This window comes from Vavraia culicis (assembly GCF_000192795.1).
Source record: "Vavraia culicis subsp. floridensis unplaced genomic scaffold supercont1.21, whole genome shotgun sequence".
Taxonomy (NCBI): domain Eukaryota; kingdom Fungi; phylum Microsporidia; family Pleistophoridae; genus Vavraia; species Vavraia culicis.
In genome coordinates, this window is record NW_007360624.1 from 15,424 (window position 1) to 31,101 (window position 15,678).

The window sequence follows — 15,678 nt, forward strand, 5'->3', positions numbered from 1 at the left end:
TTATTTATTGCCATAATATCACCGCTTCTCCTCTGTTTGTACCCTAACAACACTTTTTACAGCCGTTAAATACCATCCAGCAAGAATTTTAGTCAGCGGCACAACCAAGTTTATTAGCTGATTTATTGCAACACGCTATATTCCATGATCCGTCCGTTTTTACAATCGTTACTGCTATGTATGCTCTAACATACCACATAAAATTTTTCTTAAAACTCCGGAGGTGGGCAGTTCTAAAACCTTTTCTCCCACTTCTCTAACAAGTTCACATACATGCAACTGCACAATTTTGAACGACATCTCGTCCAAGACGGGATTCGTGCTAAAAAAGCACTCATACACATTTATTATCTCTACATACTCTGATGCATATTTTCGCTTGGAGTTGCGCCATATAAGCTTGAGTATTATTTCTTTGTTAACATTAAGTATATTTAGGTACACTTTGATGAGCAATGGTACAGGCGCATTCAAACAAAGGTTAATGAGAATGTCACCACCTTTGTCTTGGATGTCCTTAATTATCTCTGAGTGCAACATCTTCAATGTCATGTAATCCAGCTCTGATAGGAAACTTTTGTCCGACGATAGAAGCATCAAAATGTCAATCGCAATTTTCTCGTCCAAATTGCTGACCAGTCCCGTTACCAGCGAATTAGCAACATAGAAAAGAGAGGCTATATCATTTTTTGCTCGTTCATATATAGTTTGGAGAACACTTTTGTCTTTTTTGTTCAAGTCACTGATCAAACAGTCATTTTGTGTGGTGGTTGAAAGCCTTTTCTCAAAGCTCTTTCTGAAAAGTTCATACTTCTGGAACGAACGAGGAGAGCTTTCCAACGAGCGTTTTCTAGTTGACAGCGCGGGGGACCCCACGCCGTCTTTTCGGATCGGTGAATCGTTGAGCGAACCATCAATATTCAATGAGTCATTGAAAGATTTATCCGTAATTGTGTAATAGCTGTTCCCTTCCTTTTTGTCAAATTTCTCCGAGCTAAGCTTTCTACTACGAATAACCTCATTATGAAGCGAAAATGTTGGCACCCCCTGTATGTGCGTGTCGTTCTTAATACTCAATCTCCCTATTTTTATGTTCCCATCTGCCATGATTCTATTCTTCTTTGTCAGAGGCGACATGTTATACTCCCTCATTCTAAAAGATCGCCCAATGTGGTTCTTAAAATTACTCATCTCATTTTTCAGCATCATTATTTTAGTCTTTGGGTATATTCTTTCCATCGTTCGCAACAATTTTTCATCCTTGATCATTTGCACCAATTTCTCAGCCTCATATGAGCTTAAAACATAGTTACATGCAGTGAAGTATGAAATAAGCTCTCTTAAACAGCAATCAGTACTCTCCTTTCTTCCACACAAGCACTCCTTTTCTTCAAAAATATGTTTTATGATAAAATCACTTGCTTCGATCCTCCTCGCCTCAAATAATGTTTTTATATCTTCTGTAAAATAATTTTCAAAATCTTTTCCATCCTTTTTCCTTTGCGAATATTGTACGAACGGTTGAAAATTCTGTATATGAAATTCTCCCTCCTCATGATTGCCTGATAAACTCCCTGGATCATTAGATACATCTTTTTGCTCAACTTTTACTTCAGGTGCACCCGTTGCCACTGAATTTATAGACTTATCGTTTTCTACGACAGCGTACTCGATCTTTTGCTCATCCAAATGCTCATTGACAACATCCTTCTTTTCTGTTTCTCTGATTTTCGCTTCTCTAAAACGCTGTTTTTGTCTATTTTCTCGAATTATATGATTATTTCGACCGATCGCGTCTCTCAATTCGGCCAATAACTGCTTTTCTTTTCCCATATATCTGCTACTGTCAAAGAGCTCTAAATCTACGGAGCAGTTCTTGATTATTCCCCTCAAAATTTTGACTGCACACTCAAAAAGCTTTCCCTTTTTGTGCTTCCTGATGAACGCCAAGAAATACAATATTGTCTTTTTCTCATCACATGTCTGTAGGATAGTTAGGAGTTGTTCGAAGATTCGGTCGTCGGTAAACGTTCTAACGAATGTTTCACAAAGCAAAAATACATCAATGCCCGATTGTTCGCTCAATATACGAAGAAATTGCAAATTTATGACTTTGTTGTGCTCTTTAACTGAATACACGTATGAAAGTAAATCTTGCTCGTGAACCAAACGCTCTTCATCTTTCATCATCATTTCCAGTTTGTTCTTATAGTCCTTCTCACTAGTGAACGCATATCTTTTTGTAAAACGCAGTATCACATTTTGCTGCTCTTGTGTAGTCGGCAGTTTGTAATTCTTGTTTTGTTCACAGTCGATCCTTGTAATATCTTCTACCATATCCTCTTGCAAACCCGTTTTGGCAGAAACTGTTATCGGCTTGACAGGGGAGTTGGGTGCAGTTTTCGCAATGCCAGAACCATGCGCAATGATTGTTAACGGTTCCACCGACGTCTTATCGATTGCTGCATTCAAATTTGTTGTGTTGGTATTTTGTTCGTTGCCGGTTTTGACCTTTCCCTCACAAAAATCGGCATACTCGCACACAGCATCTCTCAGATCCTTCCTGGCACTGCCACTGAACTGATTGACCACTGTCTTAAATTCTTTGTTTTTCTGGTAGAGCAGAATCTCAATCATCATTTTGAGGACTTCGGGATTCTTCTGTGTACTAAAATCCTCCTTAGAAACTTCAATTACATTCGCTTCCTTAATTCTTTCTTGTAACTTCTTGTCAGCAAGTTTTTGCAGCAACACTTCCTTCTCAAATGCCAGATGCTGGTCTTTTACTAGATTTAAAGCCAGCAAAAATACCATGTTATTGGGATCCCTTAGCCGTCTAGTAATCTCTTTGGTAAGTGTATATAGATCATATGTGCTATTTTGAAGTTGTTGCAGAGCGTCTAACCGAATTTTCCAGCTCTTATCTTCAAGGTTTTCCATAAATGCTCTAAGTTTATCATCGGGAATTTTGTCTCTTGGTATTTCAGATTCTATTACGCGTTCCTCTTCTTTCTTTATATTCCGGTTTAACGCCTTATCAACTTCACACCCAAACGAGCTGTCTGTACTTGTCACGACACGGTGTGTTTTCTGCGTGTTTGACTCGCTAATGTTGTTTATAACTTCTCTTTTTTCGCTCGCACTTGTTCCTTCCATTATCTCTTTCTTAATGATAGGTTTTAAGTCGGACAAGTCCACGGTCTTGTCCCGACCATAGAAAATCTGCATCATTGCAACGCTGCATTTTCTAATACTGGCATCAGCGTTTGAAAGTGTTTTTTTGATAGTTTCTATTTGTTCAGGTGTGGGAAGCCCCTGAACATTGTAATATTCTATCAAATATAACAACAAACACTGAACAAACCTGGGATTTTTGTCCTCAAGCAAACCAAAGAGCAGTTGAATGTCTAATTGCTTCTTTTTGCAGTTGAGGTAATCCACAACTTTCGGTTTTAGCTTCGGGGTTTTGAAATTTTGGATAACAAAAACCGCAATGTCAGCCGTGTAGGGCAATACCTTGAAAGAGGGAATGAGTTGTTCGAGAACGACAACATTCTTTTCTTTCAATAACGTAGGTATGAGATTGGAATAACTCGACTTATCTGCAATCCAGCTCTTTTCTAAGTTGGATATTGCATGTGCCCGTTCTTTACACGATTTAGAGAGAATTTCGTCTTCCAAAGACATTTCCTAGGGGTTTACGAAAAACTTCATTTGAACAAAGCAGCATATGCTAGGTTTGAAAATTAATGGCAAATTAAGAGCAATAGAAACAGAATGTAGCATCAAATAGTATGTAAATGGTAAATCAAACATATTTTAAAGCATTTTCTTCACATAATTCAGGTACCAATATTTGAACGAACACCATCAAAAACTTTTAATTTACGAGCAAAATTACAATTATGTGACTGTATTGTCTCTATTTAGTAGTGCGAAAAATATCTGCTATTTAAATTGGTGTTAACAGGACGGAGTCATCAATTCCATGGTGAAGATGATCACCTTATGTGATAATTAGTACAGTTTAATAGTTAATTCTAATCAAATGATGGTACGAAATGTCCAAAATGTTTCATTGAACAGAATGGCTGTGGTCCAAAAACGAACCAGAGCGGTAATTTTTGCGGTTATCATGTATTGAGGTATTCATTTCTGAGCAACTTTTCTGCTGTTATCCTTCCTTCAGCCTCATAAACAAAAAATTGCTCCAAAAATTGAATTTGCTGCTCATCGAGACACTTTTTCCTCAATATATTGCTAAATTCGTAATTATGATGGTCCATTCGTTTTAAATAGAGTAAATTAGGCGCAATTAATGTGGACGGAAATCCGAATGTTGAGAATATCTTATCCAGCATTTGAATCTCTGTATTCTCGCTAAACAATAGCGTGTCGCAAATAAGTTCATATGCTATGCATCCCAAGCTCCAAATATCAATTTCTGCACCATAGCTCTTCTTGTCGAGCAATAATTCTGGCGCTCGATACCATAGCGTGGTTGCAGTGCTGATCATCTGCTTAGAGATATATCTCGAAACACCAAAATCCGCAATTTTTACTGCATTGTCAATGTAAAGAATATTGGAAACCTTTAGATCACCGTGTAATATTTTCTTGGAGTGCATGTACGAAAGCGCACTGGATATTTGCAACAACCAGTTCTTATGTTCCATTTTCGTTTGATTTTTCCTGTCTCTCACCATGCTTGCCAGATCGTATGGCGCGTACTCTAGGACAAGATAAATTTGTGAGTCTTTACCGATCGCTACATCATGCAGTTTGACAATATTCGGGTGTTTTAGCTCCTTGAGCATGTTGATCTCATTTTCCAGGCTTTTCCTCGTTTCATCTGAACTGGTAGATATCTGCTTGTATGGTTTCTTTATTGCATATAGCCTGCATTTCCTTACCGCTAGGTAAACAGTAGCGAATGAGCCGGAATTTATCTTCTTCTTGACCACATATTGCGATATTTCTGATGTTTGCAATGTTTTAAAGAATGACATAGGGTAGAACGACTTTCTCTCGGATATGTCTGGGCTAGAAAATATCTCAAACGCTTATAAATGGCGGGTATACAGTATGCTATGGATGAAGAACGCACGAAAATAAAACATTGAGAACATAATACTCGAGCAAAAGGTTAAATACATTGGTAACATCTCATGATGTTCCAAATGGCTTGTTAGGTATTTGTACGATCTAAGCAAGCCACATATCGTTTGAAAACTGGCGTTATTGTGGTCAAATGAGGTAGTGTTACTCAAATATATGATGAGATCGAAGATTACGCTCAGCGTGCTGTTCGAAACAATCTTCCAGAAAGCAACTACTGACATATATAGCAATTTAAATAACCTTCAACAAAAATTTTATTAAAATACTGCTTTCGAGCTGGTGCTGACACAAATTAATTCTTGCACCCAATCACAGAAATAGGACTTTTCATAGCATATTACACGTTCATTCCTATTGCAGCCAGCTGTGATGCACATTTTTACCGTTCAAAACATCTATATTGTCGTAAGCCATCTCATTAGAAAACCCCTCAGCACCAAATATCCTGGATACACCCTCAAAATCAACAATAAAAAGTTCACAACATTTGTCCTTAACGATCTGGTCCAAGTTCCTGTGATTAAATTTGGCAATTTCGCTCCGTTCCATTCCCTCAAAAAAAGACGAACTATATACTGAGTTCACGTTCGATGCTTCATCGTTGCAAAAATATATGTCTCCATCTTCAAATGATGAATCTTCATACTCCAGCAGGGCATCGTCGTACATCTTGTCGTCATCATCCAGGTGATTCCATAGCTTTTCTTTTATCTCACACTCACTATTTTTTATCTCAATATTTAGATAGTACTGCAGGTCGCTGATAACCTTTCTTAATAGCCTACCCATTGTGGTGTAAATAGTTTCTGACTTTGAATAATGGTATGTGAATCTGTTTTTTGTGATTTTTATAACACTGTCGCTATTCAAAAACACAAAATTGTCCAGGTCATTATCATTTCTTATCTCGTATCGTATATCGATGCCTCTATTGCTTTCTGAATTGAGTTTTTCTTTAATCATGAACTCATTAGCACTGCAACCCACACATGATAGGAATGAGAACGGCGTATCCTCCATTAGATTATCAATTATGTGATTGTCGTTTATCCCTGTGTGGCATTTCCAGCATATTTTTCTGTCGAAGTCGTGCATCACTTCCCTGCTGTTCCTCGTAAATGTTAAACTTAATTACATCAATTGAAATATTAAAGGAGAATGTCTTCATAAGGGTCAACATGCTGTAATTAGTAATTTGTTATGTGCCCAATGGGATATCATCGGTGAGCGAATCGCTGAAGATTCATCCACTTGGTGGTTGAATGAATAATCACCATTGTTAAATTCAACAATAGCTTTTTTACCAAATACAGAGTACTACAACAGCAAAATGCCCGAAACTTCTCGTATCTGATCCTGTAACGCAACTGTGATTGACAAATTTAATTAAAATGGTCCTTTTAATTATCAAATTTTTGTTTAAGAGGCATAATTTTTTGAAGTTGACGTGAAGGAACACCATGAAGCGAGTTAGTTCCGGAGAACCAAGGATGCATGTTTGGTGATCCTAAAAAATATTTCGCTGCGCAATAAATAAATGCGTTAAACACTTGCCAAATGAGAAATGGAGGGTAATATTTACAAAATAATTATTGTTTTATAATACGTATCCTAAAATATAGTAATCCTGATCGGTAATAATAAACCGGTGCTACTCTCTATATTGTAAATGTGAATTTGAAACGGATAAATAACTACGTGTCATGTGACCCCTTTTACTTACAGCGTTGTAATTCTCGTCTCAGAACATGAAATGACACTTGTCGCTTTTTTTGTCGACTTATGAAATCTAAAATCACAAACCATCTGTGGTTTAAAGAAACCATTGGTGTTATAAAAGGAGGCACCTTCATCCACAAAAAAATCGGCTCCCCTGATGTACATTATAGGAATCACAGGAAACATAGCGACAGGAAAATCTCTTGTAGGTTCGCTTCTGAGGCAGAAGGGTTATCGTGTAATAGATGTAGACAAGGTTGCAAGAGAGGTGTTGGAGTGCAACAAGGAATTGTTGTGTAAAAAATTTCCAGAACTGTGCGTTAATAACAAATTTAGTAAGGCAAAGCTCAGGGAAATAGTTTTCAAGAAAGAAAAGAACAAAAGAGCGATTGAGCGAATACTACACTGTAGAATAATCTTTAAAACGTTTTTCATGGTATTAGTAGAAGCCTTTAAGTTCAGAGATGTTATTTTCCTGGAAATACCATTGTTTTTCGAGTACAACCTGGATCGATTCTTCGACAGTGTTGTGGTCTATTGCGATAAAAATATACAGGCAGAACGAATAATTGGGCGTGATGGTGACGATTTGTTAAATGAAAAACTCAAAGCACAAAAGAGTCTCGATGAAAAGAAGAAACGAGGAACGTTCCTTATTAACAACAATGGAACTGTGGAATATACGAAGATTCAGATCGCTAATCTTAAATTCAGTGGACGCACAATTTACTTTTATATTATCATTGTTATTTTGGTGTATCATCTGACGAGGTATTTACTGAAAAATCTACTCGGATAAAAGTACAATAAATAAATCGTGGTCTAACGTTATTGTATAGTGCCGTTCAAAAGGATTCGACATATAAACAAATTATAAGTTTTGATATGGTATTGAGGCCATGAACGCAAAGTTTGTTAATCAAAGCTAACGTACACTTTATTTAGCAGAGATGGATATTATTCTACGAAAGATCATGGATTTCATCACATTCATCTCTATTGTGTCTTGTTTAGTATGAATTATAAGAGATTCTTAAAATGATTAAATAACTTGTGCGAACTTGTTTGAACGGATGTTCTGCTTGTTTTACGAAAATATGCGCTAAATTTTCACCAACTTTGTTCAGAGCCGGGTCGTTGTTAAAGACTGAAATTTTAAGAAATACCACAACCGTCAAAAATTTTTGATGAAATATTCCGAGTATACGAAGCATACGCTGTTAAAACATGTTCCGTTCCATAGGAGGGTACCGAATACTACTTTTATCGTGGATTATTATAAGTTATTGGTTTCAGACACAAGTCATACGTTTCTTACTCATTTTCATGCAGATCATTATTATGGACTTAGAAAATCTTTCAACAAGAACATATTTTGTTCTGTTACTACCGCTAACTTGGTCAAGCTGAACATAAAAGTTGACGTGAAGTATATCAAAGAAATGGCAATGAATAGAGTTTACCGAGTTGATGATGTTGATGTGATGTGTTTTGAGGCTAATCACTGTCCCGGAGCGGTTGGTTTTATTTTTTGCGTACAAAATTTTTATTATCTGCACACCGGTGATTTTAGATTTAATATTGATGTACACGGCAATCTGCACAACCTAATTAGTGTTATGAGACCCAATGATGATGCTAAATGCTTTGACACGGTCTTCTACGACAACACATACGAAAATTACATGCATTTCGATTCCCAGGAAGAAGTGATTTGCAGCGTTATAAGAGACATTTTAGCACAAGCCACATCTAAGAGTGTCTTGGCACCAGTACAGACAAAATATGTCTTTCCGTCGTATTCAATAGGGAAGGAGAAGTTGTTTCTGTGTGTGGCCTATTATTTCAACTGGGAGGTAAACGTGAACACAAAGAAGAATGCAAATATGCAGTGTTACAGCGCATATACCAGAGAGCAGATCAATAAGTCTGTCATGGACTGCTGCAAAAGAATCAGAGAGAGGCTAGGGCATTCGTCTAGAATTTTTCCGGTGTTTACGAAGGCATATGTGCAGACAATCAAAGATCCAGAAACGGAGCCACTTCTGTGCGTTAAAACGAATATAAATGATGCTATCATGGAGGTGATACCATTTAATTACGTAAATCGTGTAAAACTTGGCATCTTATACAGCAAAACAAGGTTTAAAAAAGTAGTCGTTATCTGTGGAACAGGATGGAAAAAAGCAAAGAAAAGTTTCAATTTGACCAGACAGAATGGAACTGTAGTTAAGAATGGATTAGAAGTTCGTTACTATCCTTATTCGGAACATAGCTCAAATGCTGAGTTGCAAAAATTCTGCGAATCCGTAAGTTATAAGACAATTACGCCCACCGTGAAACGGTAATTTGAGACGACAACATCAAATCGAAACTTCTTCGAAGAACTTTCAAAATATCTGAGATCACCTATTGACTAATAATTGTACATGATGAACGGCTAAACATTGTCGTATTTGTGTTTTTCTTCACGTGGCAAACTCTTATGATTTTGTACTTAACGCGTCAAGTTCTTAATAAAATAGATGACCGACAATCGATACATTTTCAGGATATGAACATTGATAATACGTCTGTGATGGGCAATCCTCGGATTTAGATGTGTACTGTTCGGCTTCCACCTATTAACGAATCGCATGTAGATTTATTTCCAAGAATTGATTTATACCGAGCAGAACATAACAATAGATAGCACGTATAAGCATGCGTATATCGAAATCATTAATTTTACTATAACGATAATTCTATCGACAGTCATTCGTTTCTGGTGTGGTGTAAAGCAACCATTGGAATGGCTATTTGTTGTTGAAGGCGTTAGTTCGTAATTATAAAGCACGAGTTGCATTTATAATTGTGTGAAACATTATTATAATCCATGTCTACGGGTTCCTTAAGAAAATTGCAGGTTATGAGTTTATGATCATCCCGTCAATCCGACATGCCTTTCGATGCTACATTAATATATTTAAATGCGATAACACAGAGCTCATCTACTGTTATTGTAAGTAAACTTGTTTTTACGTTCTGAGCTTCGGATATTTGTTCTGCATCGTGTTGAATAGGCTTATAATATCCAACGAAGATTGAACTATAAAAGATTCTTGACGTGTCAGTGGATCAGAAAAATATGTTATCTGGGCGTTATGGTACGATGAAATAAATAAAAGTACCTGTTTGATGAAAAAAAGGTAAAATTGTACGAATAAAACTTGTTGAAACATACAATATCGTAGAAATATAGGTAACTAAATCGAAATTAATAAACAGGTAGCTTGTGCTAAGCAAAATAGGTTGACTCCTGTTTGATACGAGCACAAAGAATGCACTTGACATTGGTGTGATTGAAGTGTTCGGTTCAAAAACTCGGAGAAAAAGAGTAAATGGTAATTACGTAAATAAAAATGGAAAAAATCAAGCAATATAACACGAGAACATACCCGCGTACACGCCACATAATCACCTTCATATTACTAAAGATACTGCTACTCCACATCAATATTGAATAACGAATCTTCTTTGAGTAACAATCATGGTAGTGAATATGTTTTATGTTAACATTCATTTGACTCGACATCTTTATTAAATCTACTTCACAAATGGTAATTACATGGATTCGGATCTGTCTGTCCCCCTTCTCTGTTAGCTGCACCGGCAGGCTGACCAGGTACGTGTTGTGGCTCTGGGCTACTACTTGAAGATCCCATAACACAATACCATGATGCTCTCTTTTATAGTTTGGGACTTTTCTGTTTTGAAACATCTTTCTCTGAGAAATATGTTATAGAATTTCGTTCTGAAACTGATCTGTGATTACAAAGAGCAAAAAAAGATATACGAATGTTTCAGTTGCTCGTATTTTTGCAGACATATGATGATGAGCGTATTATTCTGGGCGTGAACTCATAACATCTTGGTAAACAATCAAGACTGTTCAAATTCCATAATACAACTAAATTTATTGTTAGCTGTGTATCACACAATAAGGAATTAATGGCACCAATCAGCGCTTTTGTGTGTTGTAAAGGCTTATATTTGGATTTACCTGCCTGCCTTACTATTCAACTGCACTCAACAGTCCATTAGATGCTTATTAGGGTTTTTGTTCCGGCTCACTAACGATGCTTCACTACACGGTATCTGATACAGTCTTTATACAACATTACATGTCATGTTTTGTTTGAAATCAATATCATACCGATTGCACTAAGTTTTAACCAACTATATGAACGGATCTTTGAGATCGGTTCTTCCAAGTGATGCTATACTCCAGTATTACTATAACATGGTGTTTCAGAATGTATAAATATCAGTATACATGCGGAAAGTGAAGCGATAATTAATATATCGAAATATGCATTTTAATAAAAATGAAACTATCGCTTTCAAAGTCATTCGTCAGTCTACTAACACTGTTCAAGATTATGACCCAATATTACCTGAGTCACTTCTGTTTTCTGGTAATTAGTAAGATAACTTGATTGGTATTCGTGCTTTTTAGTTATCTCCAATTTTTTTAACTTATCGATATAACTTATTTCGTTATAGGTATCTCTTACAAAATACTTTTTCGTTCAGCAGAAAGACTCAAGTTAAAAAAGATTCCCTGTTGTTGCTGCGAGATACGGTAGCAGTAAATAGTACATATAACACAAGGACGAGAATTTTAAGAATAATGATCTAGATTTCAACATGTACCGTGCGAACAGCAAAGTTCTGGGCATAAGCGGCTGTTTAAAGTGTTTTAAACGCGTCTTTCCTCATGGTTTAAGCGAAAAATTCGATAAAATTGCATGCATGATATTTAGACATAGATACTCAAACCGCACCGGGTAAAAGTACGTGTAAAGGGATAACAACACCTTCCATGGATCAGAGGTCAGTCCACGATCGATCCCGATGGTTCAGGAAAGTATGTCATTTTAATATGGAAAGATAAATAAATGGCTTCAATAAAAAATGAAAGAACACCGTCAAAGTTCCTATTACCAAAAATTCTCACCTAAACAATGTTTTATTTTTTACCCCGCTGCAGTTATTCATCCTTGTTATTTCGCTTTGCTACCCCCACCTTTTGCGCCCGTTTCTGGATTGTTTCCTTCTGGCTTGCTTGAACTTGATCCCATTATAAAATCTTTTATTTTACCTTTATATAGTTTTTTTATTAAATTCTATTTGTTTTCGTGTAAGCACCATTAAGAACATATGTCACTCTTTTTTCACCAATATGAAGCAGTCACTTCATTTTTTGTTGAGCACATCAAACTTATGTTGTAGCTGCCAATAGTCATTCACTAAAATCACTCGTCACTTACCAAAAATGCACTACAACACGTTGATCTGCCGTGGAATATGATGAAAAATAGTTGATTTACTCGTTTTTATTGGTGAACCTAATAAAACTGAGCAAAACACGAATAAATATGTCGAGAAACACAAAAGTATTAATTATCCAAAAAAGGAAATTGTGCACCAATAGCAAATTTTATAAGTTTATCAAATTTACGATTGGTTCTCTGCTTCATTGATTGTATGTGATGAATACCGATGCAGATATGTAAGTTGAACATGTCAAATGAACTTTTTGATCGATGAAATTTGAGCAACCATACGACCAACTCGAATATTTGTGCCCGTTGCGTAAATGCTACATTAATGGTAGCGTATGCTTTTCAGATAAAAACTAACTGTGCTATTCATTGAAAGTTATTTGTGGTGTACAGCGCAATAAATATTTTGTAGGGGCGGTCGAATGACTCATTCTTCGTTTCGTGATATGAACGAGTTTACCAAGTGGCGTCAAATCATTGAACACATGAATTATAAGAAATAGTTTGATAAATGATTGGAGTTGCATATGTGGGTGCATATCCAAGGATAGAATTGTATTCACCATTAAATCGGTACAATAGCAAGAGTGAAGGATTTTGTGCATCAAAATATGCAGTTGTGCGGAAACATACGAAACATTTTTGGCTGTGTACAATATTTTTGTGATTATATCTCTGTGATCGGTTAACCATCATCGGTCATTACGAGCGTGAAAATAACTTTATATTTTAATTAGCAGTGACTTTGTGCAGTATATATACCGGACAACGAGCATTTGAAAGCAGTATTTGCTGCCTAAACCATCTGTTTCTTGCGAAAGAACCATTTTGTGGTGCCCGCGTAGGTGATAGTTATAATTACATCAGCCGGTACGATTTTTCCTTGCGTACGATGGTGTATTGGCAGCAACATTGTTGGTTTTACCAGAGATGGCACGTTGCATACTATTCTGTGCTTGCGTTATTTGAGCGGAGTTCACCTCTCAATCTGCTTTTACAGTTTCTCCTCTTTCAGCTGATAGCTATCGTTGATGGTGGAAGACAGCTATGCGGCAGTTTTACCTCATATTAAACAAATGAAATGGAATATTATCGCAAGATGTTATGATATTACATGATTTTTATGGCATGTTGTGCACATCTATCGTTTCTAGTCACGTTATGTGTAAAAAACCGCATTAAATCTGCTTTTTATAGTAATTCAATCATTATATAGTGCAAATACGTGCTAAATTGTAAAATGATACACCTTCATTCGATATATTATCATTAAGGAGTCACATGCATCAGTCATTCTGATATAAATATGATTTGAAGCGAATCAAAGCGTTCTCTATCTTTCATTGTACAATACACGCGTTTTAGGATTTAGATGGTTTTACGAAATAGAGCATAGCGGATGAGTAATGCATTTTGCTAGTTATATCATATATTAGCAGTATGATATACTTAATTACTTTTTTCGTCTAAGATACGTTTACTTATTTTCTCATACTTTTCTTTTATATATTTAATTGCTCGTGGCTGTGGGTCATAAATGAGCACTTTACAATGATATTATACACGACTAGTTTACTTAAAGGATCTCAACTTTGCCAGGTTATCTAACAAAGTTCCCTTTTTCTCGCACAAGACCTCGTCAGTACCCTCTATCATGTCCATCCACATCACTACATTTCTTTCTCTCACTTTTTTGACCATCTCTTCCTCGGTAACATTCCAAGTGATGTTTATAAACAGCCAAATCAATGCCAAATTAATGTCACGGTCATTCATATTGATTGCCTCACCAAAGTCAAGATCTAATATGCAATATTTTTCTTTATTCGGCAGTATACACAAGTTTACCAGCGTATAAATTATGTTTAAGATGGTTTCTTTGTACAGAGACCCGCCATTTACAAAGAAATCATAGTGCTGCATCAATATATATACCAGTTTTGATGGAAAATCTTGTATTTCAAAATACTTCAGTAGTTTTACCAACTCATTTTCGTTACAGCAAAACAGATTCCGTAAAATGTTAAAAGTTTTGTTCAAATTGTCTAAATTCTGTCTTTTGAACATCGCGTTGACATATTCAGCGGGAATTTCTCTAACGAATGCTTCCTTTTCCTGGAATGTCGAGCTATAAAGAAAGTTTCTACATAGCGAGAGAACCTCTCCATCGTACATGAACAATTTTTTCTTAACTATTTTAAATCCATCATTATCAATAAATATTTTTCGATAATTGTTGTAATTAAGCAGGATATTGCTCAATATACACAGAACTTCCCGATTTATATCTTCACTTTTGTGATCGCGCTCTAAAGACAGTAAGCATACTTCCAAAATAGGGCAATTTTGTGTTTCAGTCTGCAGAAACTTTATTTTCTGTGAGAACAGCTTGAACAACTTGAAAGCGCCGAGAAGCTCATTATCAAAAACAAAGTGTTCAATTTTATGCAGTATTAGCTTCACAACACTTTTTGAAAGATGCTTTTGGAATAACTCACGATTCCTTGTTGAAAATGTGCTCAGCTCGTATGCACAAAACAAGGAGTGTGGCTTGAGATCGAAGGAAACCATTTTGAGTAGTTTGCATCGACTAATATAGTTCTGCACATCAGGATTATCAATAGATAGTTGGGTAAGAACATGGAATGCATACTTTTTTTCTATTGTAATACATTTCCTTACCAGCGTTAACAGCCGGATTTCGTGCTCCGTAATCGTGCGTTTGTCACTGTTACCCTGGACTTTCAGGCAGTTGTAGTTTCTATCACGCACATCCTGGTAACAAATTAGCTGTTCACTTTTTCTTTTCGGTATTTTTTGGGTGAAGTACCACTTGCTGTACAACTTTAATAGTTCCACATTCATATGAGCAGTGAAGTATTCTGCTACGGCCATTAGCCGCCCGAAGTCTACGCTGGTACTTTCGTTGAGTAGGCATATCATGATTTTGATACAATAAACATGCACGTTAGATGTTCTATAGCTACTGAACATCGAGTTATCGATTCTTTCCAAGTTTAACAACATTTGATAGAAGAACTCAAAGCTCAGATCAAATTCACCAATTCGGCTATAAATCAGCTTCAAAACTTCAGTTTTGCATTCGTTCTCAAGATCGGCCTCCAAAAAATTCAGCAGCATGGGCTTGTAGTGATTCACATCATCGACATAGCTCAGAATAAATCTCAGTGACCTCATATACTGTACAAATTTGTCGTGAAATGGCTTTGCGTTTGTAACTGTGTCAAGCGCTTCGGAACTGTCAATAGAATCTATTTCAAAAAGCAGCTCATTTTTTGCCAATCTGCAGCTACGCCTTGTAATAGTTTGGCTGATTCTCTGTATTATTTCTAAATGTGTGTTGTTTTTGAAGTATAAATTTCTGAACTCAATATTTTTCACCAAGTTGAAGGAAATAACTTTAAGGTAGTGTAAAAAATCGTTCCTCTCGTATTCTTTAAGCTTCTTTTCATCGTACTCAACCTTCTCAATAGAATCATGAAGAAGCATT

At 36.2% G+C, this 15,678-nt stretch overlaps 7 protein-coding genes across 7 annotated transcripts; 2 read left to right on the forward strand and 5 right to left on the reverse strand.

Moving 5' to 3' along the window:
* Window positions 1-21: 21 nt before the first annotated feature.
* On the reverse strand, window positions 22-3,687 carry VCUG_01376 (uncharacterized protein; the record flags this gene model as incomplete). Its single annotated transcript, XM_008076205.1, has 1 exon — window positions 22-3,687. The coding sequence occupies one exon, from the start codon at window positions 3,685-3,687 to the stop codon at window positions 175-177; it is 3,513 nt and encodes a 1,170-aa protein (XP_008074396.1). The 3' UTR covers window positions 22-174.
* A 176-nt stretch (window positions 3,688-3,863) lies between these two features.
* VCUG_01377 (CMGC/CDK protein kinase) lies at window positions 3,864-5,023 on the reverse strand. The gene has a single exon (XM_008076206.1). The coding sequence runs from the start codon at window positions 5,007-5,009 to the stop codon at window positions 4,134-4,136; it is 876 nt and encodes a 291-aa protein (XP_008074397.1). The 5' UTR covers window positions 5,010-5,023; the 3' UTR covers window positions 3,864-4,133.
* Window positions 5,024-5,472: 449 nt separating this feature from the next.
* Window positions 5,473-6,216, reverse strand: VCUG_01378 (uncharacterized protein; the record flags this gene model as incomplete). The annotated part of the gene is made up of 1 exon (XM_008076207.1): window positions 5,473-6,216. One exon carries the CDS (start codon window positions 6,214-6,216, stop codon window positions 5,473-5,475), a length of 744 nt encoding a protein of 247 aa, XP_008074398.1.
* A 694-nt stretch (window positions 6,217-6,910) lies between these two features.
* On the forward strand, window positions 6,911-7,668 carry VCUG_01379 (dephospho-CoA kinase). Its single transcript, XM_008076208.1, has one exon. The coding sequence runs from the start codon at window positions 6,998-7,000 to the stop codon at window positions 7,637-7,639; it is 642 nt and encodes a 213-aa protein (XP_008074399.1). The 5' UTR covers window positions 6,911-6,997; the 3' UTR covers window positions 7,640-7,668.
* Window positions 7,669-8,027: 359 nt separating this feature from the next.
* On the forward strand, window positions 8,028-9,374 carry VCUG_01380 (uncharacterized protein; the record flags this gene model as incomplete). Its single annotated transcript, XM_008076209.1, has 1 exon — window positions 8,028-9,374. One exon carries the CDS (start codon window positions 8,028-8,030, stop codon window positions 9,186-9,188), a length of 1,161 nt encoding a protein of 386 aa, XP_008074400.1. The 3' UTR covers window positions 9,189-9,374.
* Window positions 9,375-10,195: 821 nt separating this feature from the next.
* On the reverse strand, window positions 10,196-10,600 carry VCUG_01381 (uncharacterized protein; the record flags this gene model as incomplete). Its single annotated transcript, XM_008076210.1, has 1 exon — window positions 10,196-10,600. The coding sequence occupies one exon, from the start codon at window positions 10,598-10,600 to the stop codon at window positions 10,196-10,198; it is 405 nt and encodes a 134-aa protein (XP_008074401.1).
* A 3,132-nt stretch (window positions 10,601-13,732) lies between these two features.
* On the reverse strand, window positions 13,733-15,677 carry VCUG_01382 (uncharacterized protein; the record flags this gene model as incomplete). Its single annotated transcript, XM_008076211.1, has 1 exon — window positions 13,733-15,677. One exon carries the CDS (start codon window positions 15,675-15,677, stop codon window positions 13,740-13,742), a length of 1,938 nt encoding a protein of 645 aa, XP_008074402.1. The 3' UTR covers window positions 13,733-13,739.
* Between the last annotated feature and the right edge of the window lies 1 nt (window position 15,678).